Source organism: Haliaeetus albicilla, chromosome Z, assembly GCF_947461875.1.
Source record: "Haliaeetus albicilla chromosome Z, bHalAlb1.1, whole genome shotgun sequence".
NCBI classification, from domain to species: Eukaryota; Metazoa; Chordata; class Aves; order Accipitriformes; family Accipitridae; genus Haliaeetus; species Haliaeetus albicilla.
The window spans coordinates 13,153,277-13,172,910 of NC_091516.1; the positions used below are offsets into that span (position 1 = coordinate 13,153,277).

Here is a 19,634-nt window from a genome sequence, read left to right on the forward strand (position 1 = left end):
TATAAACTCAGACCAGTAACAAGCAACTATTTTTCCCTGATGAACAACCAGTAAAAGGGGGTAATGGAAATGCAGCTGTCTTCTTTAACTAGCATTTCATGATTTAGTCACTAATGATAAAAAGAAAGAAGAAATGCAGACATCAAAGCCCATAGCAGCAGAATTTTCTGTTGAGAATGGTGTCAGAAGGTTTGCATGATATATTGGCTAATCTTTAAACACTTTATCAAGGTTTGAAAGGAAGTATATTACATCTAGGACCTCTGCCCTTCTTAGTTGCTAGTTGCTTGTCTAATGTTTGAGTAATACTCCTGTCTCCAAAGAAAGCTTTTCTCTTTTGAGTTCAGTTATGGAACAAAGAGGTATAGAAGGCAAAATAGGATTTTGCCTCTTCAACATCAACTTCTTATTTCATATTTCTTTCATAGGAAAATGAATCACTGAAGTAGCTTGGAATCTTGAAACAAAAACCTGGATCGTAGTTTACTGCCACAGAGAAAAAAGAATTTCTGTGTAAGTCATTTCTGTGAACTGCTTTGTGGAGCACTGGATCTAATAACCGTGCAGCACCAAAGTGTTACAATTGAAGGACCAGACAACCAGCAAGCTGGGGCTTGGTGTCCCGGAGAGCAGACCAGATGGGGCATCCTAGATAAAACATCTCAAGTACATTTTAAAGATAGCCATAATAGCCCTATAAACATTTAGCATTTTTAAAGACTGATCACAGTGGTTTGGCAGCAGTGAACACAAATATTCTTTCACAACTTCAAAGGCAGAAATGGCAAGCAAGACCTGAGGGAATAAATAAGACTGAAAACAAAGGATGTTTCTGTTTTTCTCTCAAATAAACAGGAAGCCTCACTAAAGTTTCAGCTTGTGTGATCAGAATGGGACATGTAGCCTGACTTGCCTCATACATGGCATTGTTCAACTGCAGATGGTGTAGACTGGTGTGTTCCCGTTTCTTAGAAGAGGAAACAAACAGAAAGATAGCATGAATTTAATTCCATTCTGCTGGACTGCAAATCTTTTGTGGAAGTTGAACCATGCCATTAGATAATACATGTGCTAATTTTTTTCATTGTTCATATTATTTGTTTCATATTGCATTGAAACTCCTAGTTGCAGTGTATGGGCTGTTTGTACTCCACAGAGCACTCCTGAGTGGTTTGTACAAACTTGCCTTATTACTTGCAGTTTCACATTTTTTAACTGCTGAACTGTGTTACAAGGCAGCAGGATATCCACACGTTTACATAGCTGCATAGGAATAGTCAACTGAAATATATCTCATAAGAACAGTTGCACCTGCAAAGGTCCATCTAGCCCCAAATACTTACATTTAAGTATGACTAGTACCAGATTATTATGGAAGAGTATCAGAACAAGGAGAGTATGTAATGGTACTTCTCTGTAATAAACTTGTGGTTCAGGAACTTCCTGAGCCAGAGATGTTATCTTTGTATTTAATAACCTTTTCTTCCATTAATTTGTCTTCTTGTTCTTTGAACTCATGAAAACTTTTGCCATCAACAATATCCCGTGGCAACTATTAAAATACACATTTCAGTTGTGCTCTAGGAAGAATAAATCCCTTTATTTTGGACCTGCAATCTACTAGTTTCATTTGATGCCTCCTAGCAGATGAGAAAATGAGTCATGTTCTCTGCGATTCATGACTTTAGAGAGCTCTATCATAAAACCGATAGATCTCTGTCAAATGTCTCTTTTCTAGGCCACAGAGTTCAAGTCTCTTTAGGGTTTTTTTCTCATATGTAAGTCATCCTTTATCTCAATCTCCCTGTATCATTTCAAGTTTTATTAAGTACATCATAAGATGTACTGACCAAAACTGACTACAAATGTTCTGTATTTAAATGCAGCCTACATCATAAAAAAGGTATGTGAATTCACATGCAAAATAGCTTTAACAATAAAAGTTTATAAATATGCACTGTATTTCTTTTATTTTAGTCTTAAAAATAATAAATGAGAGAAATCTACTTTTCTTCACATAACTTTTAAGGAAGATCCTTCTTAGAAGTATGAAAAAATTATGTATTTTACAGTGATTCAGTAGCACTGAAGAAGTGAATAAGATGCCTAATCAGTAAAAGGAATAAATACCAGAGACATAGTCTGATACTTTCACAAAAATTGTCATGTAAAATTATTTTTAATTAATTTATAAATTCAGAATTTTAAATTTAATATAATTATATGATCACACTTATAAATAAATTTTAATATTAAATCAAAGAAATGTAATTAAAATAAACATAACTGTAAATTTAATTATAATTTTATGAGTATTAAAAAAATATATTTTTTTTAAGAAGGAGAATTTTCACATAAATTCTCTTTGCTCTGGATTCCCTACTTTTTTTTAAGAAACAGGATATACATCTTGTCTGAGAGATAACCGTTAATTATAGGAAAAAACCTTCAGATTTAATTGACGAAATAAGTGAGTTAGCTTTAGAATCACAGTTGTAGGGTGCTGAGAAACCCTTATTTCATTCAAAGACAAGCCAGAGATTATTGTTCAACAAGAACACACATTTCCATGGCGTTTGGAGTTCCAGGTTAGGAATGGTCGCTATTCAGACATGACTGCAAGGGGCGTCTCTGGCAAAAAAAGGCTGGGTTTTTCTTTTCCCTTGTCTGAAATTATCTTCTGTGTATCCAGTGTTACTTCCAAGATAAATCTTTCAACTTCCTCATTCTTGATCTGCCAGGAAAATAATTTATTGGCCTTTTCACCCCTTTCATACACAAGTGCACTTGAGTGTAGCAATTGCTTACAGACCTGATTCTTAGCCAGTTCATTATGTTCTTTCCAGAAACCATTTACAAATTATCATACATTAAAAAAAAATCCGATAGGCTAAGTAATATAAGTGTTTCACCCTTAGGAAAATGTGAGCAGTAACCATTTCTTGGCACAGTGCCTTTATTTTCTGACTTTGTTACTCCTCCAGTAAAAGACTCCCCACAAGTTCCTATTATATTCTGGCAAAGAATTTTGTCTTCTGTGATCCCTACCACCTCAAAGAGCCATCATGTTTTTCTGAGCCTTCATTTCTCATTTTTGCTCATTCTCATTTCTAAAAAGAACTTTTCTCCTTTTCTCTATTATTTAATGCCAGGCTCCACTTTATATTTTATTTTTACATTATGTGTCTGCTTCTATTACAGTATGATTAGTTTGTGTCCTCAAATTGCACAAAAATGCTAGAAAAGAAGTTAAATCTCCTTGGACTGGACAGGGACTTCTTTGTTGTATACTCTTTTCTTACCCCACGGGACAGGATACATGCTGAATGCTGCAGAAGTAAGAAGGTGGTATATTTGAAGGACATTGTGCTCCAGCTACAGTGGAAAGTATTTGGATGCTATATTCATTCAACGTCAGTAAAACCTGTTCCCCTACTACTGTAATCTATACCAGGACTGATGCATAGTTGACCCCATGCCGAGGAAGTCACAATGTGCTTACATCTAGCCTTCTCCCTGCTTATGGACCAGTTGCTCAAAATTGCCTAATTTATCTTTCTGTTGTTGTATGTATTGTAACTGCTGTTTACTCAGCAGTAAACTGAATTCAAAATTCAAGAACTGAATAGAAGTTCTTTAGGACAGATGTGTATTTCTGTACAGTGACTGGAAGATACAGACACACTCTGAGAAGATCTAATCATCCTGCCATTCTTTCTATGAATATTCGTCCCTTTATTTCTGCCAAACAACTCACAGTACCAGTGCAAAGCAAACACAAACATGTATTATCTGTTCTAGTACAATTTGAAGGTAAAACATGGAGGATGTGAAGGGACACAAGAAACATGAAGGTTGAACTTCCTTATGAAGTGCAGCTTGATTTTCTTTTGAAACTCAGGACCCAGTATGGCATGTATTTCAAAGGCAGCCTAACTCAGTGGAGTTTCTAGATAATGGCTAGGAGACAGCACAATAAAGAAGAAGAGATGTTATAATAAACACATGAACCATGTACATGTACCTCCTTCTTAAAGCCTTTAATCCAAACTAGCTTAAAAAAAATATTTAAATAAATGTGCTAGTTTACAAACTTTAACTAGCAAATTGTGAAATACTAATAAAGGCAGAAAAACCTCTGGTTTAGTCTGTCCATTAAGGCAAATTCCTGAAGAAGTCTGGAGCTGACCTCAACCCAGTAACCTCACCCAGCCAGATACGTTACAGTATAAATTGTTTGTATAGGCACAAGGTTTTAAAAAGTTATTTAAGCTGCATTCCTTAAAACAGTTAAATATTTTGTTCTAACTTAGCTAGACCCTGTGCTTGTCTAGATTAAGAAAAGCAGAAGATAAACTGGCAGACCCATGCCTATAGTTGGTATGCCAATAGATCAAGGGGGAAACCTAGAATTGACATGAACAAGGTAGATCAAGAGCAAATCTGTAACTTGTAACTGCATTAGAAAGGTAGTTCTGGCCAGATAGGGTATTTGAGAGAACCCACCACACCCTGAATTTCTTCTCCTAGTTAAGATAAATCTTTGTAGAGACAAGAAATTTTCTCATTCTGTAGCAATATGTGTTTTTTAAAATTAGGATAGAATGCAGTAAAAATTTGAACATTGTTTTGAACATTTTAAAATCATTACTTGAGCTCTGTGAGCATTACGTATGACTGGGAATTTGTTGCAAGTTAATTCAGGTTTCCTACTTTGATATGGTATTTGATGGTATCATATTTAAATACCTGGGATGATTAAATAACGAAGAATTAACAAATAATCTTTTCAATTATAGTGAAAGTTTTGAGGACTAATTCACTTTGGATCTTACATGGATTTTAATTATCATTAAACACAGCACGTATGATATCAGTACAAAAGTGTAAGAGTACTTATTCCACTGGCTTTATTTACATTTGGAGATTTTTTATTTCTATAATAGTTTTGAATATAATCTTGATCTCTGTAATTGCAAGATATTCTCTATCTAAAAGTAAAATCCAATTTTATATATACATGAAAGTTATAATTCTAATTCTACTAATACCTGTTTTGCATGTTTATGATGAAGAAATTACAAAGAACTCATGTAATTGAAGAATTGTTTTATTTTTCAAACATTTTCTGTGTTCTACACTTTTGCTTTTTGCTTTCTACTTTTCCTATCCAACATTTAACCAAAATCTTCATAACCGTTCGAAGGAATACTAGTTGATGAAGCCAGAAGACACCTACTGTGTAATTTTAGAGTTTACAAAAGAGCTGAAGGAACAGAACAGGATTTGGAGTCCCCTCGTTTCAACAGGCAGTATGTGAGCAGCTCCTGTGGATAATATGGTAGCCAGTTCTGCTAAGAAGGAATGGAGAAGAGGTGCTTTTGAAAGAACACTGGTTTGCTTTTATTACAGTCCCAAATCTAGATTCAACTTGAGAGAGGCAGAGCAAGGTTTTTTTCGGACCCATTAGTTTTCTCATTTGCATAAGAATTTTCCTGACCTACTCAGGAATACTAGCAGCTGAGTTCATGCCTCAGACTGAAACCCCATTATTCCAGGTTAGGGAATGAGTTCTCCATGCTTAATTTTAAAGTAACTGATTATACATCAGATTTATAAATCATTACTGAATGAAAAAATCTTAATATTCAGAAGTTTTTATTGTATAATTTCTTATCCTTCATCAATGGCATTTACTAAAAAAATTGCAAGTCAAAACTCTTACACATTTGTTTAGGATCTGCAATACCAGCACACTTTAGGTATATCAGAAACTATCAGCAATATAGAAAATATGAGAAAAGCATTTAATATCTTGACATTTCTGTTATACAGAGCTCAAATTTAATTAAAAATGAGTTTCTTTACCAATGCATCTTGTCTTTTTCATGACAAATAACATATTAATAATCTGAGCCACAAGAGGGCACCAAATAAGCACATGGCAACCCAGCTCAGTTTAAAAGACCACAAAATGGATATAACTTTGTAAAAACATTGCAAAATATCTTCTGTAAATGGTTCAGAAAGCTAAGCAAAGTTAATGTTTGTTTGAATTACAAAACTACAGTTTGTTGAGTAACACGAATCTTTTTTCACCTTAAATGCATATGTATATACAAGATAGTGAGTTTTGATGAAAATGCGTATGTATTTATTCATAGAAATAAATCTTCCCTTCCATAGTGCCTTGGAAGTTATTGCTCAGTGTGATTAATTTTTAAAGCTATGTCCATATATCACATATTATATAGTTGTTTACATCTATGAATGAAAGAGTAAGAAACTATGGAATTTACCAGATACTATAGAAGTTGCAGTTGGGAAGATGGTATGAGTCATGGAGGTGAAATGTCCTCAGAAAGAAACATGATGAGTGGAAAACTGAGACGCAAAAGCCTTCTATTTTCCCTGTTTTAAGCCTTGTCTGTTACTTTTCTTATGCTGCACAAAAACTTGAAATATAGAATACTGTAATCAATGAATGTAAGTGGAGAATTTAGATTTGGTAGTATTTTGTGTTTAATAATTAAGTAATTTTGACATAATTTTGTAGAGGTATAAATTCAATGTGCAAATACATTATCACTGCATGGTGATTTTGAAGAATTAATATAGCCAGGAAAAGGCTATCTGCAGAACAGTTGTGGCATATTTCAGGCTAAAATTAGGTAGCAAGAATTGATATCAAGAGCTTATAGCTAGCCTTCCTGATAGGACTGTTTAATGGTACTTAATAAATCTTCATTTAATATTTACTTTCTGTTCCCAGTTTCAAGGCCCTTCCAAGATCTGCTTCACTGTTATTATTTGCTTCTCTTCTCATATCACAGTCCCATGATCATCCACCTCAACAGTCCATTTCTCTGCTTTTCCCCAGGTTTGTACTCCCACAAATTTCTCTGAAATATTCTACAAGTCTACTGTTCTCTTCTTCTGTTAGTCTTTCCTCTAAGATTACTTTTTAAGTGATATACATAATAATGAAAGAAGTAGTTTGTTGTACTTAAGATATTTCTTATTGCTAAAAATAAATACTTATTTTATAGATTTATAGAAAGAAGCAAGCAGTTTAAACCTCTTGCTTCAGAGAACAGGCAGGCAGTCTTAACAGAAACTAGAACAGATCTACCTGACAAAATATGGACTTGGCCTAGTATCTGTTACCCCTTCCTACACTATATGTGCCTTACACAAAAATAAAAGATGTAAGCCAGGGGCCCCTTCATGTAAACATAACCATGTTTGGGACCAAAGTTCAAGTGCTCTCACTGTTACATTTTGAAATTAATGCATGGTTTGAAAAACAGAGAGAGACAATTTCTAAAGACTGCTTATATGAATTCTCAGATCTCCCTGTAAATCACAGAAACATCTTAAACTTTTAGGAGAGAAGGGAGTGTCCATTTTTGTCTGGTTTGGATCCAATTCTCCAGTAGTCTACTCTGGTTTTTGATCCTTTAACACTCATAGTGTAGGATGCCATCTGACATGGTATGACTGTCCGCCTCAGGTCACATTATTGGAAAAGTATCAACAGTTACTGTGGCCGTTTGTGGTAGTTATATTGAGGTAGTTCCATCTACAGGGAAAAACTATGATGGCTGTTACTGTAAACAATGCAAGGGGCAGGACAAAAATTGAGGTCTGAAGAACTAACGGGTAAAATGGTGATGGTCAAGAATATTCACACTGGGACTTTCACAGTCTTAAGCCATCACAGCCAAGAAAAGTACTTCAATGAAAAAAGCTGTGAGAGATCATAAAAACCGAAACGCTGGCATCCATAGAAGGCAACTATTGAGGACAACTGCCCTTATAGCAGACGCTGCAGTCTTAATAAATCCTGTATTGGTAACCCCTTTTGTCAAGTTTATTTGCTTAGTAATGACTCAGTCTCAATCAGAAACGTACAAGTTGCTGAAAGACAAGCAAGTCCAAAAGCTGCTTCAGAAAATGATGATCCATCTCACCCCCCCCCCCCCTTTTTTTTTTCTCTGCAAGATAAGAAGTATTGATTGTGAACTGTAACCTTTTGGAAATGAGTTCAGTTCTCAGGATGAAAAGGTTGGACTCCACTAATGTGTCAGGAGATGGATAGAAGGGCATTTTAATGAACACGGATTATTCCTCGGGGGGAGAGACGCATCTAGGAAAAGAAGACTGTGAAAAGAAATTAGGAGAAACTTTCCTGAGACAAGCATCCTTGTAAATGGCACGGCCTCCCGCCCGTAAGCTGCTGCTGTTAGTCGGGGCGACCCCGCCACTACTGTAACGGAGCGCGCGGAGGTCAGCGCGAGGTACCGGCGTTTGCTGGGAGCCAAGTACAGCCCGAATACGAGCACCAGAACCCACCAACGAGCTGATGCTAGAGGCCACGCTTTGTATTTCGAACGGCCGTGCCCCAGGCCGAGCGGAGGGCTGGGAAGCACAGCTTGCCCCCCGAGCAGCCTGGCTCTCTCTGCCTCAGGGCAAGCCAGGCCCCGGGGCTCCCGCCGCAGCCCGGCCGCTGCAGCCGGGCGCTGACGCAGCTTCTCCCGGAGCTCCCCCGGAGGGGCGAGGAGCGAGGCTGGGCTCCGCGGGGCCGGCTCGCCCGCTGCCGGGGCCTGCGGGGCCGCCGGACGGGACGGGACGGGACGGAGACCGGGGCCGGTAAGAGGCGAGGCTGGAAGCGGCAGCGGTCCCGAGGCGGCCCTCCGCGGCGGGGAGGCGACTGCCTGCCTCCTGCGGGCGCCGCGGCTCCCCCCCGCCCCGTGGCGGGGCGGCAAAGCCCGCCGCACCGCGACGCCGGCCCGGCACGGCCCGGCCGTGTCCGGGAAGGGCCCCGCCAGGGCAGCCCTCGCAGCAGCAGCAGCAGCAGCCGCCGCCGACCGCCGGGGCAGGGCCGGGGGCGGGGGCAGTTCCTCCCCGGCGGGCGGGCGGGCGGCCCCGCCTCCCGCCGCGTGACCGACCTGCCCGCCCCGCCGTGCTGGCGCGTGCCCGCCGCTTCCGGGGGGAGGGCTCGGGCGTGCCGCCCCGGCAAGTTTGGCGGAGCGGGCGGGGAGCGGCGGCGGCGGGATGTCCGGCAGCGGGCTCAGCTACGGCGAGCAGGGGGGAGAGGCGGCGTCCGAGCTGGCCCAGGAGGTGGTGCCCACCGCGACCCCTTCGGCTCCCGCGGCCTTCGGGCTCTTCAGCAGCGACACCAAGAAGTAAGGGGGCCGGGCCGGGCCGGGCCGGGTGGCGGGGTCCCGTCCCTCGGCGTCCGGGCGGGCCCCGCTCGGGGTTGTCGGGCGGGCGGGCGAGCGGTGACCGATTCCGTGGGCGTTAGGGCGGCGCTGGGCTGGCGGGACCCTGCCCCGCAGGCGCGGGGGCCGGGCGGCGGGGGGAGGAGTGCGGCCTGCGGGCTTCTCCCGGGCAGGGGCAGCTCCAGGGGGCCGTGGCGGGGGGAAGCGGTGCCTCGGTTGCCCGCTTTTACCCCCTCGAGACTCGGTGGAAAAGTTCGCTTGCTTACCTTTAAGGTGTTCACAACGGAATGGGTAACTTGTGAAGTTTTTTTGCTGGTTTGTTTGAAAAAGTGCATATCATTTTCCCTCTGTTTTGATGGGTAACCACGCTGGCATTAGTTTCACTTTGACTTCAAATGTATTAAAAAAGAACAACAAAGTGCTTAGAAGTATTGGTGGGAGTCGTAGTTGGAAGTGTAGTCGATCATGGCGCGGCAGCGAGCTCAGAGTGGGCGTTAACAGGGCTGTGTCTCGGTCAGAAGTCAAAATGAGGAAATGAAGGAGGAAGAAAAAAAAACCCAGCTGAAGTGCACTGGCATAGAAAGCCTTCAGCTCCTTAAAGGACAAGTGAATTGGAGAGGAAAAAAAAAGTGTGTCTAAATGGAAGGATCAAGAGGTTTGCTAAGCTGGAATTGTATCCTAGAACAAATTGGAAATCTATTCTGAGAGCAACCAATAAAAAGCACCATAAACTAAGGTCTCATGTACATTAGAAAATCAATCCCTTCTTCTTCAGTTTGATTGTTCTGCACAAAGAGAACATCCATGCTCTAGAAACCTCTGCTGACGTGTTTATTTTTGTGCCACACCAAAGTAAATCACAACGACGTGAAGCTGTTGTCACTCTGATGCTTAGCTCTGTGAGACAGCAGCTGATAGGGCTCCTCAGTTTGCCAGACAAGCCACGTTTCTCTTCCCCTGCTATTCCACTAAATACTTTGCTTTTTCGTTGTTCCAGTTAAAATTTTCACTGCTCTAGCATGGGTGCCCCTGTGCTGACTTGAGTGTTGTAGCTGATTTATGTTGTTTGCACCCTTCTTTTCCTGTCCCCTTCCACAGAAACAACTTTGCACTTTATTTCTTAACCATTGTTTTGCTGCTTCTTTTTCACAAAGGGGGTACCCTGATCATTGGTCATGGCCATAATTCTCTACACAAGTCATTTAATCCTAGACTTAGGATTGTTCTGCAGGTGAAGTATAGCTCTCTGTTCTGCCTGAGGCTGCCCAATGGTCAGCTTTAGGGTCCTGAGATGTTTTGTACACATGTATGTATATGATTGTCTTTCAGTGTGGAACAACAAGAATAGCTTGTGATATGTATGCATGCCTTATTAATTAATTGCTCTTCCAGACTTGCTCTCACACTTACAGGAGGGGAGAGATCCATCCTCTAAAGGAAGGACTTGAGAGGAAAGCAGGCATTGATCTCTGTGGTCTTTTGTAGGTGATAAACAAGTTCATGTTGAAATAGGAAGTTATCCATGGTTCAAACCTGTGTGTGTAAGCTCTGAGAATGGATTGGATAGTTGAGGAACAGGCACTGTGAAGGAAAGATTATGAAATTTGTGTAGTGTGAAAAAGCCACTGTACTGCAAGTGAGGGTTATTAGAAAAGCCACTGTACTGCAAGTGAGGGTTATTAGAAAAGCAGACTGCGTTGCAGTCTGGAAAATGCAGTAGTCATTTGTCAAGCATATAGCATGTGTGCCATATAGTCCACACTGGTGATAGCCCAAAACCTCCTTATTGAGAAGCAAACAAAATTTTCTTCCCTTAGAGCTAAAATGGAAATCTTCTTAGAACAGGGACTGTAGCCCAGATGTAGGACATAGTATCTTTTAGTGGTTTGCTTTTGTGTTCTTTAAACTGGGCAGACCTGATCCCTCCATACTGGAAATACAGAGAAGTGCAAGATGTGTCTCTGCATCTTGCATATTAAAGTGTGAGGATAGTGGGGTATTCCACTGGTGAAAATAAAATTACTGTTATGGTTTTTCAGGGTTTGTTCATTGATCTCTCTTAATTGTCACTGAACGCTGCTGAATATGATCTTAGATATGCTTATATCCCATATCATTGTGGTGTTTCAGTGCTTGGCAAACTTTTTTTGTTGCTGAGGAAGGGAGATTCATCCTTAGTCCTACTGATGTTACAAGAAGTACTCCTCAGCAGAGGGGCAGATATATAATATACAGCCCAGAATGTTGCTGCAGTAACTGTTGGACCAGAGGCCTGCACTTGCCTGTTGCCGGTTAATCTGAACAACATCATGTGGTTAAAGTATAAATATCAAGATATTACTGTAAACACTTCCTTTAAAAAAACCTATGCCTCTTTTCTTTATGTCTTCTGTCTTCTTCTGTTTGTTGTGAAGAGGAAGTAAGCCAAAATGCTTCTGAAATAAACAAATTGTTTATTAGGGTAGATTGTCTTCAGTTTTGCAGCATTTGCTATATAGAATGGTCTATGACAAGTTGTACACAGAGGCACAAACGACTATCAGTAGACTTAAATCTGAAGTCTAAAGCTGACTTAATATAAATTATTTGTCCTAACTGTTGGGGTTTTTTTTTGGCATTTTGGTAGAAATACTCAGCTGGAGTACTTATCATCTAAAAGTTCTGAGCATCCCTTGGTGTCAAAAGCCCATGTGTCTTATTCTCCAGCTAAAGCTGCTGTTTTTTACTTTTAGCAATTCTATGATTTATTCATTAACTTTCAATTACAAATAGAATCTTCAATTCAGTTAACGAATGTAGTATTTTCTCAACATGTTAGTATTGTGGTTTTGTTGAAATGTGCTATCAGTATTGAAAATATCTCAGTGCCTTGAAACTTCTGTCACGGTGACACCTAGAACTTGAGTAAGTGGAAAGTTTGACTGTTAGAAGATCAATAAAGATAAAAAAATTGTTGAAATGTTATCAATAGTTATCTTAATATAAACAAGGGGTTGCATGTACCATGTGCAAATAGTATGTTTCTCATTAGTTAATTGTCGTGGTTTAACCCCAGCCAGCAACTAAGCACCACGCAACCTCTCACTCACTCCCCCCCCATCCAGTGGGATGGGGGAGAAAATCAGGAAAAGAAGTAAAACTCCTCGGTTGAGATAAGAACGGTTTAATAGAACAGAAAAGAAGAAACTAATAATGATAATGATAACACTAATAAAATGACAACAGTAATAATAAAAGGATTGAAATGTACAAATGATGTGCAGGGCAATTGCTCACCACCCCCCGACCGACACCCAGCCAGTCCCCGAGCGGCGATTCCCTGCCCCCCCCCCTTCCCAGTTCCTAAACTAGATGGGACGTCCCATGGTGTGGAATACACCGTTGGCCAGTTTGGGTCAGGTGCCCTGGCTGGGCATGAGAAGCTGAAAAATCCTTGACTATAGTCTAAACACTACTGAGCAACAACTGAAAACATCAGTGTTATCAACATTCTTCACATACTGAACTCAAAACATAGCACTGTACCAGCTACTAGGAAGACAGTTAACTCTATCCCAGCTGAAACCAGGACATTAATATACTGTATGTATCCAATGCAGTGAAAAAAGAAATAGAGGTTGTAAAAATACAACTTTGGTCTGCTTCTATCAGGTAACTGTGTAAATGTTCAGGACAAAAGAAGTGAGGTGAGGAGGAGGTTTTTCTAACCTCTGTTATATAAATTATTATTATGTACAACATGTACATAAAACTGTTTTCTTACCGTTTTTGACTACACTGAAACTGTTCTTGAATAAGAGATTTCACAACAAATTCATGAGATTGGGGCTGACTTTTTCTGTGAGTATTGAATCCTGACTGAAGAGGCAAATATAACTTGCCTGTTTGGTATGTATTGCTTTTAAAAAGCCTTTTGGTTAGTTAAATCACTTTGAATATGTCAGAGTTGGATCTCATGTTCAGAGAATGGAAACATTGTGTTCATTCCATTAAATATCTCAATAATTGAATGATTAAAAGATCTTTTATGTACCTGAGATTAATCAGTGTAAACTTTCTTGTGTGGAATGGGCCCCGTTGCATGGCTGGAGATGCCTGTTCCTCTCATTCCCCTCTCCCTCTCCCATGCTTGTCATGAGACATGTATGGTAATCCTTTATACAATTTGTATAGTTACATTTTAGGAATTTATTTGTGTGTCCAGGTAGGTAGTCTTGACGGTTCTCTGTGAACTGGTTATATTCCAGACATAGGTCACTCTAAGTGCTCCAGATGTACATCATTCACATGCCCCACATGTTTGAAAAAGAAGAAAAAGGGTCAGATTGTGAGCCACCAGAATAATGGAAATGGTCTGCAGATAAGTCTTTGCCCATTACAGGAGTTTTCAGCAGGATATTTGTAAGAGCCACGGGGTCATGTAAGTCTTATGGACAAGCTGAATCCAGCCTGTGGACGTCAAGCTATTTATCCATGGCCTGGATTGATGGAATCTGTGAAATAACCACTGCCTACTTGGAAGACCATCAGAATCATCTGTATAGTGTGGAGAGATACTGTTTGACACACATCACCTAAGTTAATAGGATATTTTTATAGTTACACTATGTACTGTTGCTCTGTGTAGAAGGATGAATAGTCCCAACTTCTAAGAAAACCTGGAGAGATAATTAGTAACACAGAACCATGTTAATTGCGTACAATAGGGTGCACTATTACTATCTACAGTTAATTGCAGGTGGACAGAGGATTTTCATCTACATTAATTGCATTTTAGACAAAATTTACCTGCATTTAATATTAAAATATAATAACATTTCATTCTTGGAAATGATACAATTTCAGCAATAAAACTAGCTATTGCTATATCTAAACCAAATGTAAAAATTTACAGGTGAACCACATGTTACATCAGTAGATATCAATTGATAAGTACAGTATTGAAGCAGATGGCAAAATTTATGACACGCATTTTCAACTTTACTGATTTGCATCTTTAAACTGTATTCCTGCCAAGCAAAATACATTTGTAATTTATTAGACTTTTTTCCTGCAGATCTGGCTTATGCATTCTGTTGAGCTATTCATCAGAAAACTCGGCAGGGCTGCAAACCCATTTTTTTTTGCTAAGATTTGCAAGCCTGTTTTGCAGAGAGCTGATCTAAGGTGGTGATTTCATTAAGATCCTCATTTCCCAATTCTCTGTGCAGAAGACTTTTCCAAATTCATCAGAGCTAAAAACTTGCTTTCAACAGCTGCCAGAGATGTTCTTGGAGTCTTAAATTGATCTAGTTTTGCCTTGGCATATCCTGTTCAACCAGTCATGGAAAGCTTGTACATAGACTGCCATTTGTGAAACTCTTGGAGGAGACTCCAGCCCTAATATTCAAACTTGATGCATCCGCTAGCTCATTGGCACAACTACTTTCTTTCCCCATCTGTTATAATGGCGCTATGCCCACTAATGTGGTGATATGCCAGTTTCGGTAGAATGTACAAGCCAGCAAAGATGAATGGTTTGGATGAACTGATGACTCTACAAGATAAAATCTGAACCCTGTAGTCAGTACCAGGATAGGAATTAAATGCAGTATACGAATGTAGACATACTATTGCAGAGCACTTCTCCAGCTGAAATCAGTGAGATCTGATGGGAAGTGACACACACTGAATGTATTCTTATTGCCGTGCACTTGGCACATACGAGCATGCAAGCAATGAACTGTTGATTTGCTGTGATACTCTGTAATGTAGTCATTAAAATTTTTTTGAGGCTTTTTTATTTCCTCAGAAAGGCAAGTTTTATAGTTTAAGGTCTTCACTGTGGTTTCTGCATATTTATTATGTTGTCATATATTTGCCTTAGATGCTTGCTGTGATCTGCATCCTGAATGGCATTAACTTCTATAACACTGTTATAACATAAGGCTGACTCTTGAAAGGAATTCCGGATTTTCTTAGTTCTGCTTTTGTGAAGACTGTTCTTGTCTATGCCACCCTGCGGTAGTTTTCTCACTTTGAGAAAACCAGAATCCTTTTGGCATATAAAGATTTTTTTTTTTTTTTTTTTTTTACATCCCACTAGAGTATAAACAGCATTGTAATGCTCTTTAACAGTGTTTCTGGAATGTCGTGGACATATATGAGAATATACTAACACTGTTGTGGGTTCTAGCAGTGACAGCACCACCTTTGTGCTGTCTAAAGAAGCCTAATTCCCACTGGAAATACTTCTCGCACTCCTATAATCCCTTCACAACTATCAAATGCTGCAAAGTGATCTGCAAATGTCTGCAAATTCTGATCACTGGCCTCAAGACAGACTGTAAACTGATACAACCTTTGAAGTGGCAGCACCACTTCAGATGCCACTTCTTCAGCTTTCAGGAAACTGATCTCTGCCACCAAGAAAGATTTTGTTTTTTCTCTTGCAGAAGCTTCCCTGCAGCATCGTTAGTGTGGGCACTGTCAGAAGAGGTCGTATGCAGGGGGGTTGCAAGATTGGTACTTTTCAGCCTTTCAGACAACCTTTCTTGTTGCTAGGTAAAGTAGTGTCTACAACTACTCTACTGACAACAGATAATCTTGGATTAAATTGCAGTCCTCTCCAGAAAGGGTTTCAAACTGCTTTGTCATACTAGCTGCCATCTGGTTAGAGCTTTTGAAATGTGGGTTGTTTATATATCTGCATTAATTTTGGTGGCAGCAGCAACTTACTGGTGTTCATGCACTGAGTTGCTCAAGCATTGTTCAGGTACTATAGTCGCACAACAGGGAACTGGGAGGATGCTTTATTCAGTTTTAACTTTACACTTTTCTATATGTTTCCTCAGTGAGAAGGATGATACTGTACCTAAACCATCCAGATGGCAGGTGCTTTGAGAATCTAGTGGCAGAGCAATCATTCAATGAGTTAAATTATGTTGCTGGTCAGACTATAACTGGTTGTGTTAATTTCTGTGGCTCTCAGCCTTACAGGATACTATAGTTATCCTGGTTTTCCTCACACCTCTACTGTCTATCGTTTAAAACTATCAAGTGTGCTTTTTGGGTAGTGTGTTTGATTGAAAAATTAGGAGTGGCTTAAAAGGAAAGGGATTATTTCTTATCCCAGTTTCCCTTTAAACCACAGTACAGCTACATAGCCAAATGATTTGAGTCTCCCTTGAAATAATAGTTGAATTCTATGTTGGTGTGGTGAATTGGCAATAAATGTAAATAGTGTTACAATGGAAGAGGATGGCAATACTGAATAGCACCACAAGATGTCATTCAAACAGTTTGTGGTATAGGATGAAACACAGTGCAACTCAGACCTCTTAATTTCTTGCTAGAGGAAGACCTCAAATCAACAGCAAAATAAACTCAAATTGCAGCATGTATTGGCTGCTGTTTTACCTTCCATGTTATATGGCTCTGAAATCAATTTACAGTTCCTTTTTAAGTGTTAAATTCAAACTTGTTTAGAGTTTACACAATAGCCTGAGCTAGAATAAGCCAGTTTATTTTAAGGATTTTGCAGTGCCAGTATAATGTAAAAAAACTGGGTGTTTTTAATTTTTTTAATTTTTTTTTTTTTAAATTGGGGCGGGGAGGGACATGGGACCTTCCATAAGACTTCATTGCTACTCAGGTACCAAGACCAGAGGTTAAGCTGCTCTGTCAGTGTGGATTTTCTGCTTCAAACCTGGTAACATTCACAGTATTTCAGAGTTCACATTGGGACATTTTGCAGTGCTGCAAGCAAAAAAAAATAAATCCTAGTATGCTGTGGTTAAAAGTATGTCATCCAGACTGCAGTCTCCTAAAGACTTTGAACGCAAGAACAATGCAGTTGATGTCGTGTAACTGAAAGTATGCAGTGGATGGAGAACCTAAGAAATGCATTATTAAAACTCTGTTGAATGAGGTGTCCGTAACTTTTGTTCCTGTTCTGTAACAGGTTGTTCCATAATATCAGAACTGGTGAAGCTTGCTTCCTCCCTTGTGGTGGATGTTTGTTGTTTTCTGTATCTTAACCTTGCAGTAACACAATGCTGTCTGTCCTTGTATATGAAGAGCCTCTGTCTCACCATGAGTTTTTGTTTAAAATCCCTTCCTCTTAGAGATAATTAAAACTGTTCCCAGGTTTTGGGGCAATCAAATGGCATGGGGAATCGTAATTAAATTCTTCTTTTGTAAAACAGCAGGCTGATAAGGAGTAAAGATTTTGTAGCTAAAAGAATTATTGTTGCATTGCCAGCTGGGCTTCAGTTGCGGTTTTGATACTCATGAAACTTCTGCTTTTTACAAAGAAAGCCTTATAGTTAGTGGGTGACTTCTTGGAGTATCTGGGTACATTAGAACTGTAGCAAACGCTGACAATTTATGGGTTTCATCTTCCAGTGTTGCTAAAAAGGAGATAACAATAAGTGTATATCTTATCAGGGTGGAGTAAGTGTTCTCGTAACAGTTATGCAGAATATGTAGGTGCAGTGGCAAATGATATGCCACAGAATATGGATTGGTATTTTAGTGCAATTAAATGTTTGTGATAGTTCCTGCAGGAAGACAAAGTAACTGAGAGAGAGGCCCAGATTTATCACTGACACAGCTGGTTTAAACCTCAGTGACATACAGTTACGCCTACCCTCTTTTGTTTTCTGTAAAAGTGGGGAATGTTGCTCGATGGAATCTGAAATCCTAGTCTTAATCTGAGCAAGATGCCAGTTTTAGTGACCGAGTATGTGCTGACAAGAGTACAGCATATTCAGAGGTGTTTTTTAGTTGCTGTTTGCTGTAGTCAGGCATGGAGAGTAATGGTCAGGGTCCTTTCTGGCATAAGATTCCAGATTGTTAAAATAGTTTGACAGTATGTTCTCTTGAGTGTCAAGCTCTATTTTTTTTGGTTTGTTTGGGGTTTTCTTTTGTTATTTTTTTTTTTTCTCTCTCTTATTTTGGGGCATTGGGGTGGAGTTTTTGTAAGGTTTGTTTTTTTTCTTTTTAACGGCAGGGGAGTAGAGGGAGCATGAAAGAGAATGAGAATGAGAAAAATCTAACTGTTGTTTTTTTGTTTACTTTCTTACAGTAATGTCCATAAGACTAATCCTAACCGGTAGGCATATCATAGGTCTCATCATATCTATGCCCCTATCGTATCTAGAAGTTGTGCAAAGGCATATGAAGAAAGCAGTGCTTTGAGGTAGAAAGACAAAAGTAATATCTATCTTAAAGGCTCCAATCACAAAATATAAAAACATAGAAGAAAGTTAGAAATCATCTTCTGTTTAACATTCGACCAGTGATTTGAAGAGAATGTATTATTCTGGATGTGTTTTGTGATGTCCATTGTATTGTGTCATCACAGATCTGCCATGTGTGATGCTTGCTATGGGAGAAAGTTAGGCAATGAATTTGCATTTCTAATTTACACTCACTTAGCTTTCAAATTCTTATAATGAAGAATACAAGCCTGTGGTGGTAAAGATTACAAAGGCAGCTGAGTACTGATTCATTAATATATTAATAATTGGCTCATTGCCATTTTTGGTAGATGCTCTGCAAATAATAAAGATTGTATTTCATAGCCTGTTCACATTGTGTATGGGTATAATATATAATATATCTAATTATAGTCCATACCAGTGCTTTCAACTGGCAACTTTTTAGGACAGTGGGGCCATGTTATATAGAGGTTAAGACACTAGACTACAACCTAGGAAGACTCATTGCATTCTTAGATATGGCAGTGAGCAGACAGGTGGGAGTCTTTTTGTTTTTTCTTTTTCCGTCACAGAAAGTCATTTCACCTCTTCTTACTGTTAGGGCAAACAGGCTCAGAGACAATATATTTACTCTTACAAAGGTTTTCTTGCACCTGTTGTTGTTGGGACCTTTACTGTTCTGCTTAATATAGCTCCGTATTATTTGTAAACTATCAGGTTAGGCATCTTTAAACCTGGTGTTGCTGCTGAAGTAGTAAAGCTTATATTTCAGTCATCTGTAATACGTACCTAACTCTGTAAGGCTAGAATTACTCTCAAAGTTTTAGGAGGGAGAGGCAAAGGTATTGATGCAGCTGGAGTGTTGCTTGCATTTTTCTGAGCTCTTGGCAGGTGGACATAAGTGATAAGGAAATTGTTTGTCTAACATTTGCACTGAAAAACTGTCACTTTAGAATAACTAATAAGTATAGAAACATGAACAGCTCTGTGAGGCTTGCATTTATGCTTTCTGTTTTGAGGAATTTTACTTAAGGATTGAAATTCCCTTAGATCTTCTTAATGCTTGGAAGACAAAAATATTTTTGTACTGTACAATAAGCTATATTACGAAAGACTGAAGTGCATTTGCCTTTCCCATTGTTCATTGAGCCTGCTGATAAGAGTTGTTGTTGGAGGGAAGTGACCTTTGAAATCTGCATAGGATATT

The 19,634-nt window shown here is 39.4% G+C and overlaps 1 protein-coding gene and 1 long non-coding RNA gene across 5 annotated transcripts in view; one reads left to right on the plus strand and one right to left on the minus strand.

Moving 5' to 3' along the window:
- Positions 1–2,312: 2,312 nt before the first annotated feature.
- On the minus strand, positions 2,313–10,083 carry LOC138683815 (uncharacterized). 2 transcript variants are annotated; one of them, XR_011323258.1, is made up of 3 exons: positions 9,491–10,083; positions 8,033–8,149; positions 2,313–2,734 (listed from the first exon to the last, which is right to left on the minus strand). It is a non-coding gene; the product is annotated as an uncharacterized lncRNA (long non-coding RNA). The 2 variants fall into 2 exon arrangements; XR_011323257.1 differs by lacking the exon at positions 2,313–2,734 and having other exon boundaries at positions 6,505–8,149.
- AP3B1 (adaptor related protein complex 3 subunit beta 1) overlaps positions 8,978–19,634 on the plus strand; it is a 165,201-nt gene continuing 154,544 nt past the window's right edge. The window contains exon 1 of one of the 3 annotated variants that reach the window (XM_069776335.1): positions 8,978–9,188. In XM_069776335.1, the coding sequence (XP_069632436.1) occupies positions 9,058–9,188 (131 nt within the window). In that variant the 5' untranslated portion in view covers positions 8,978–9,057. The remainder of the gene's footprint in view (positions 9,189–19,634) is intronic. The other 2 variants (XM_069776334.1, XM_069776333.1) reach the window with 2 other exon arrangements.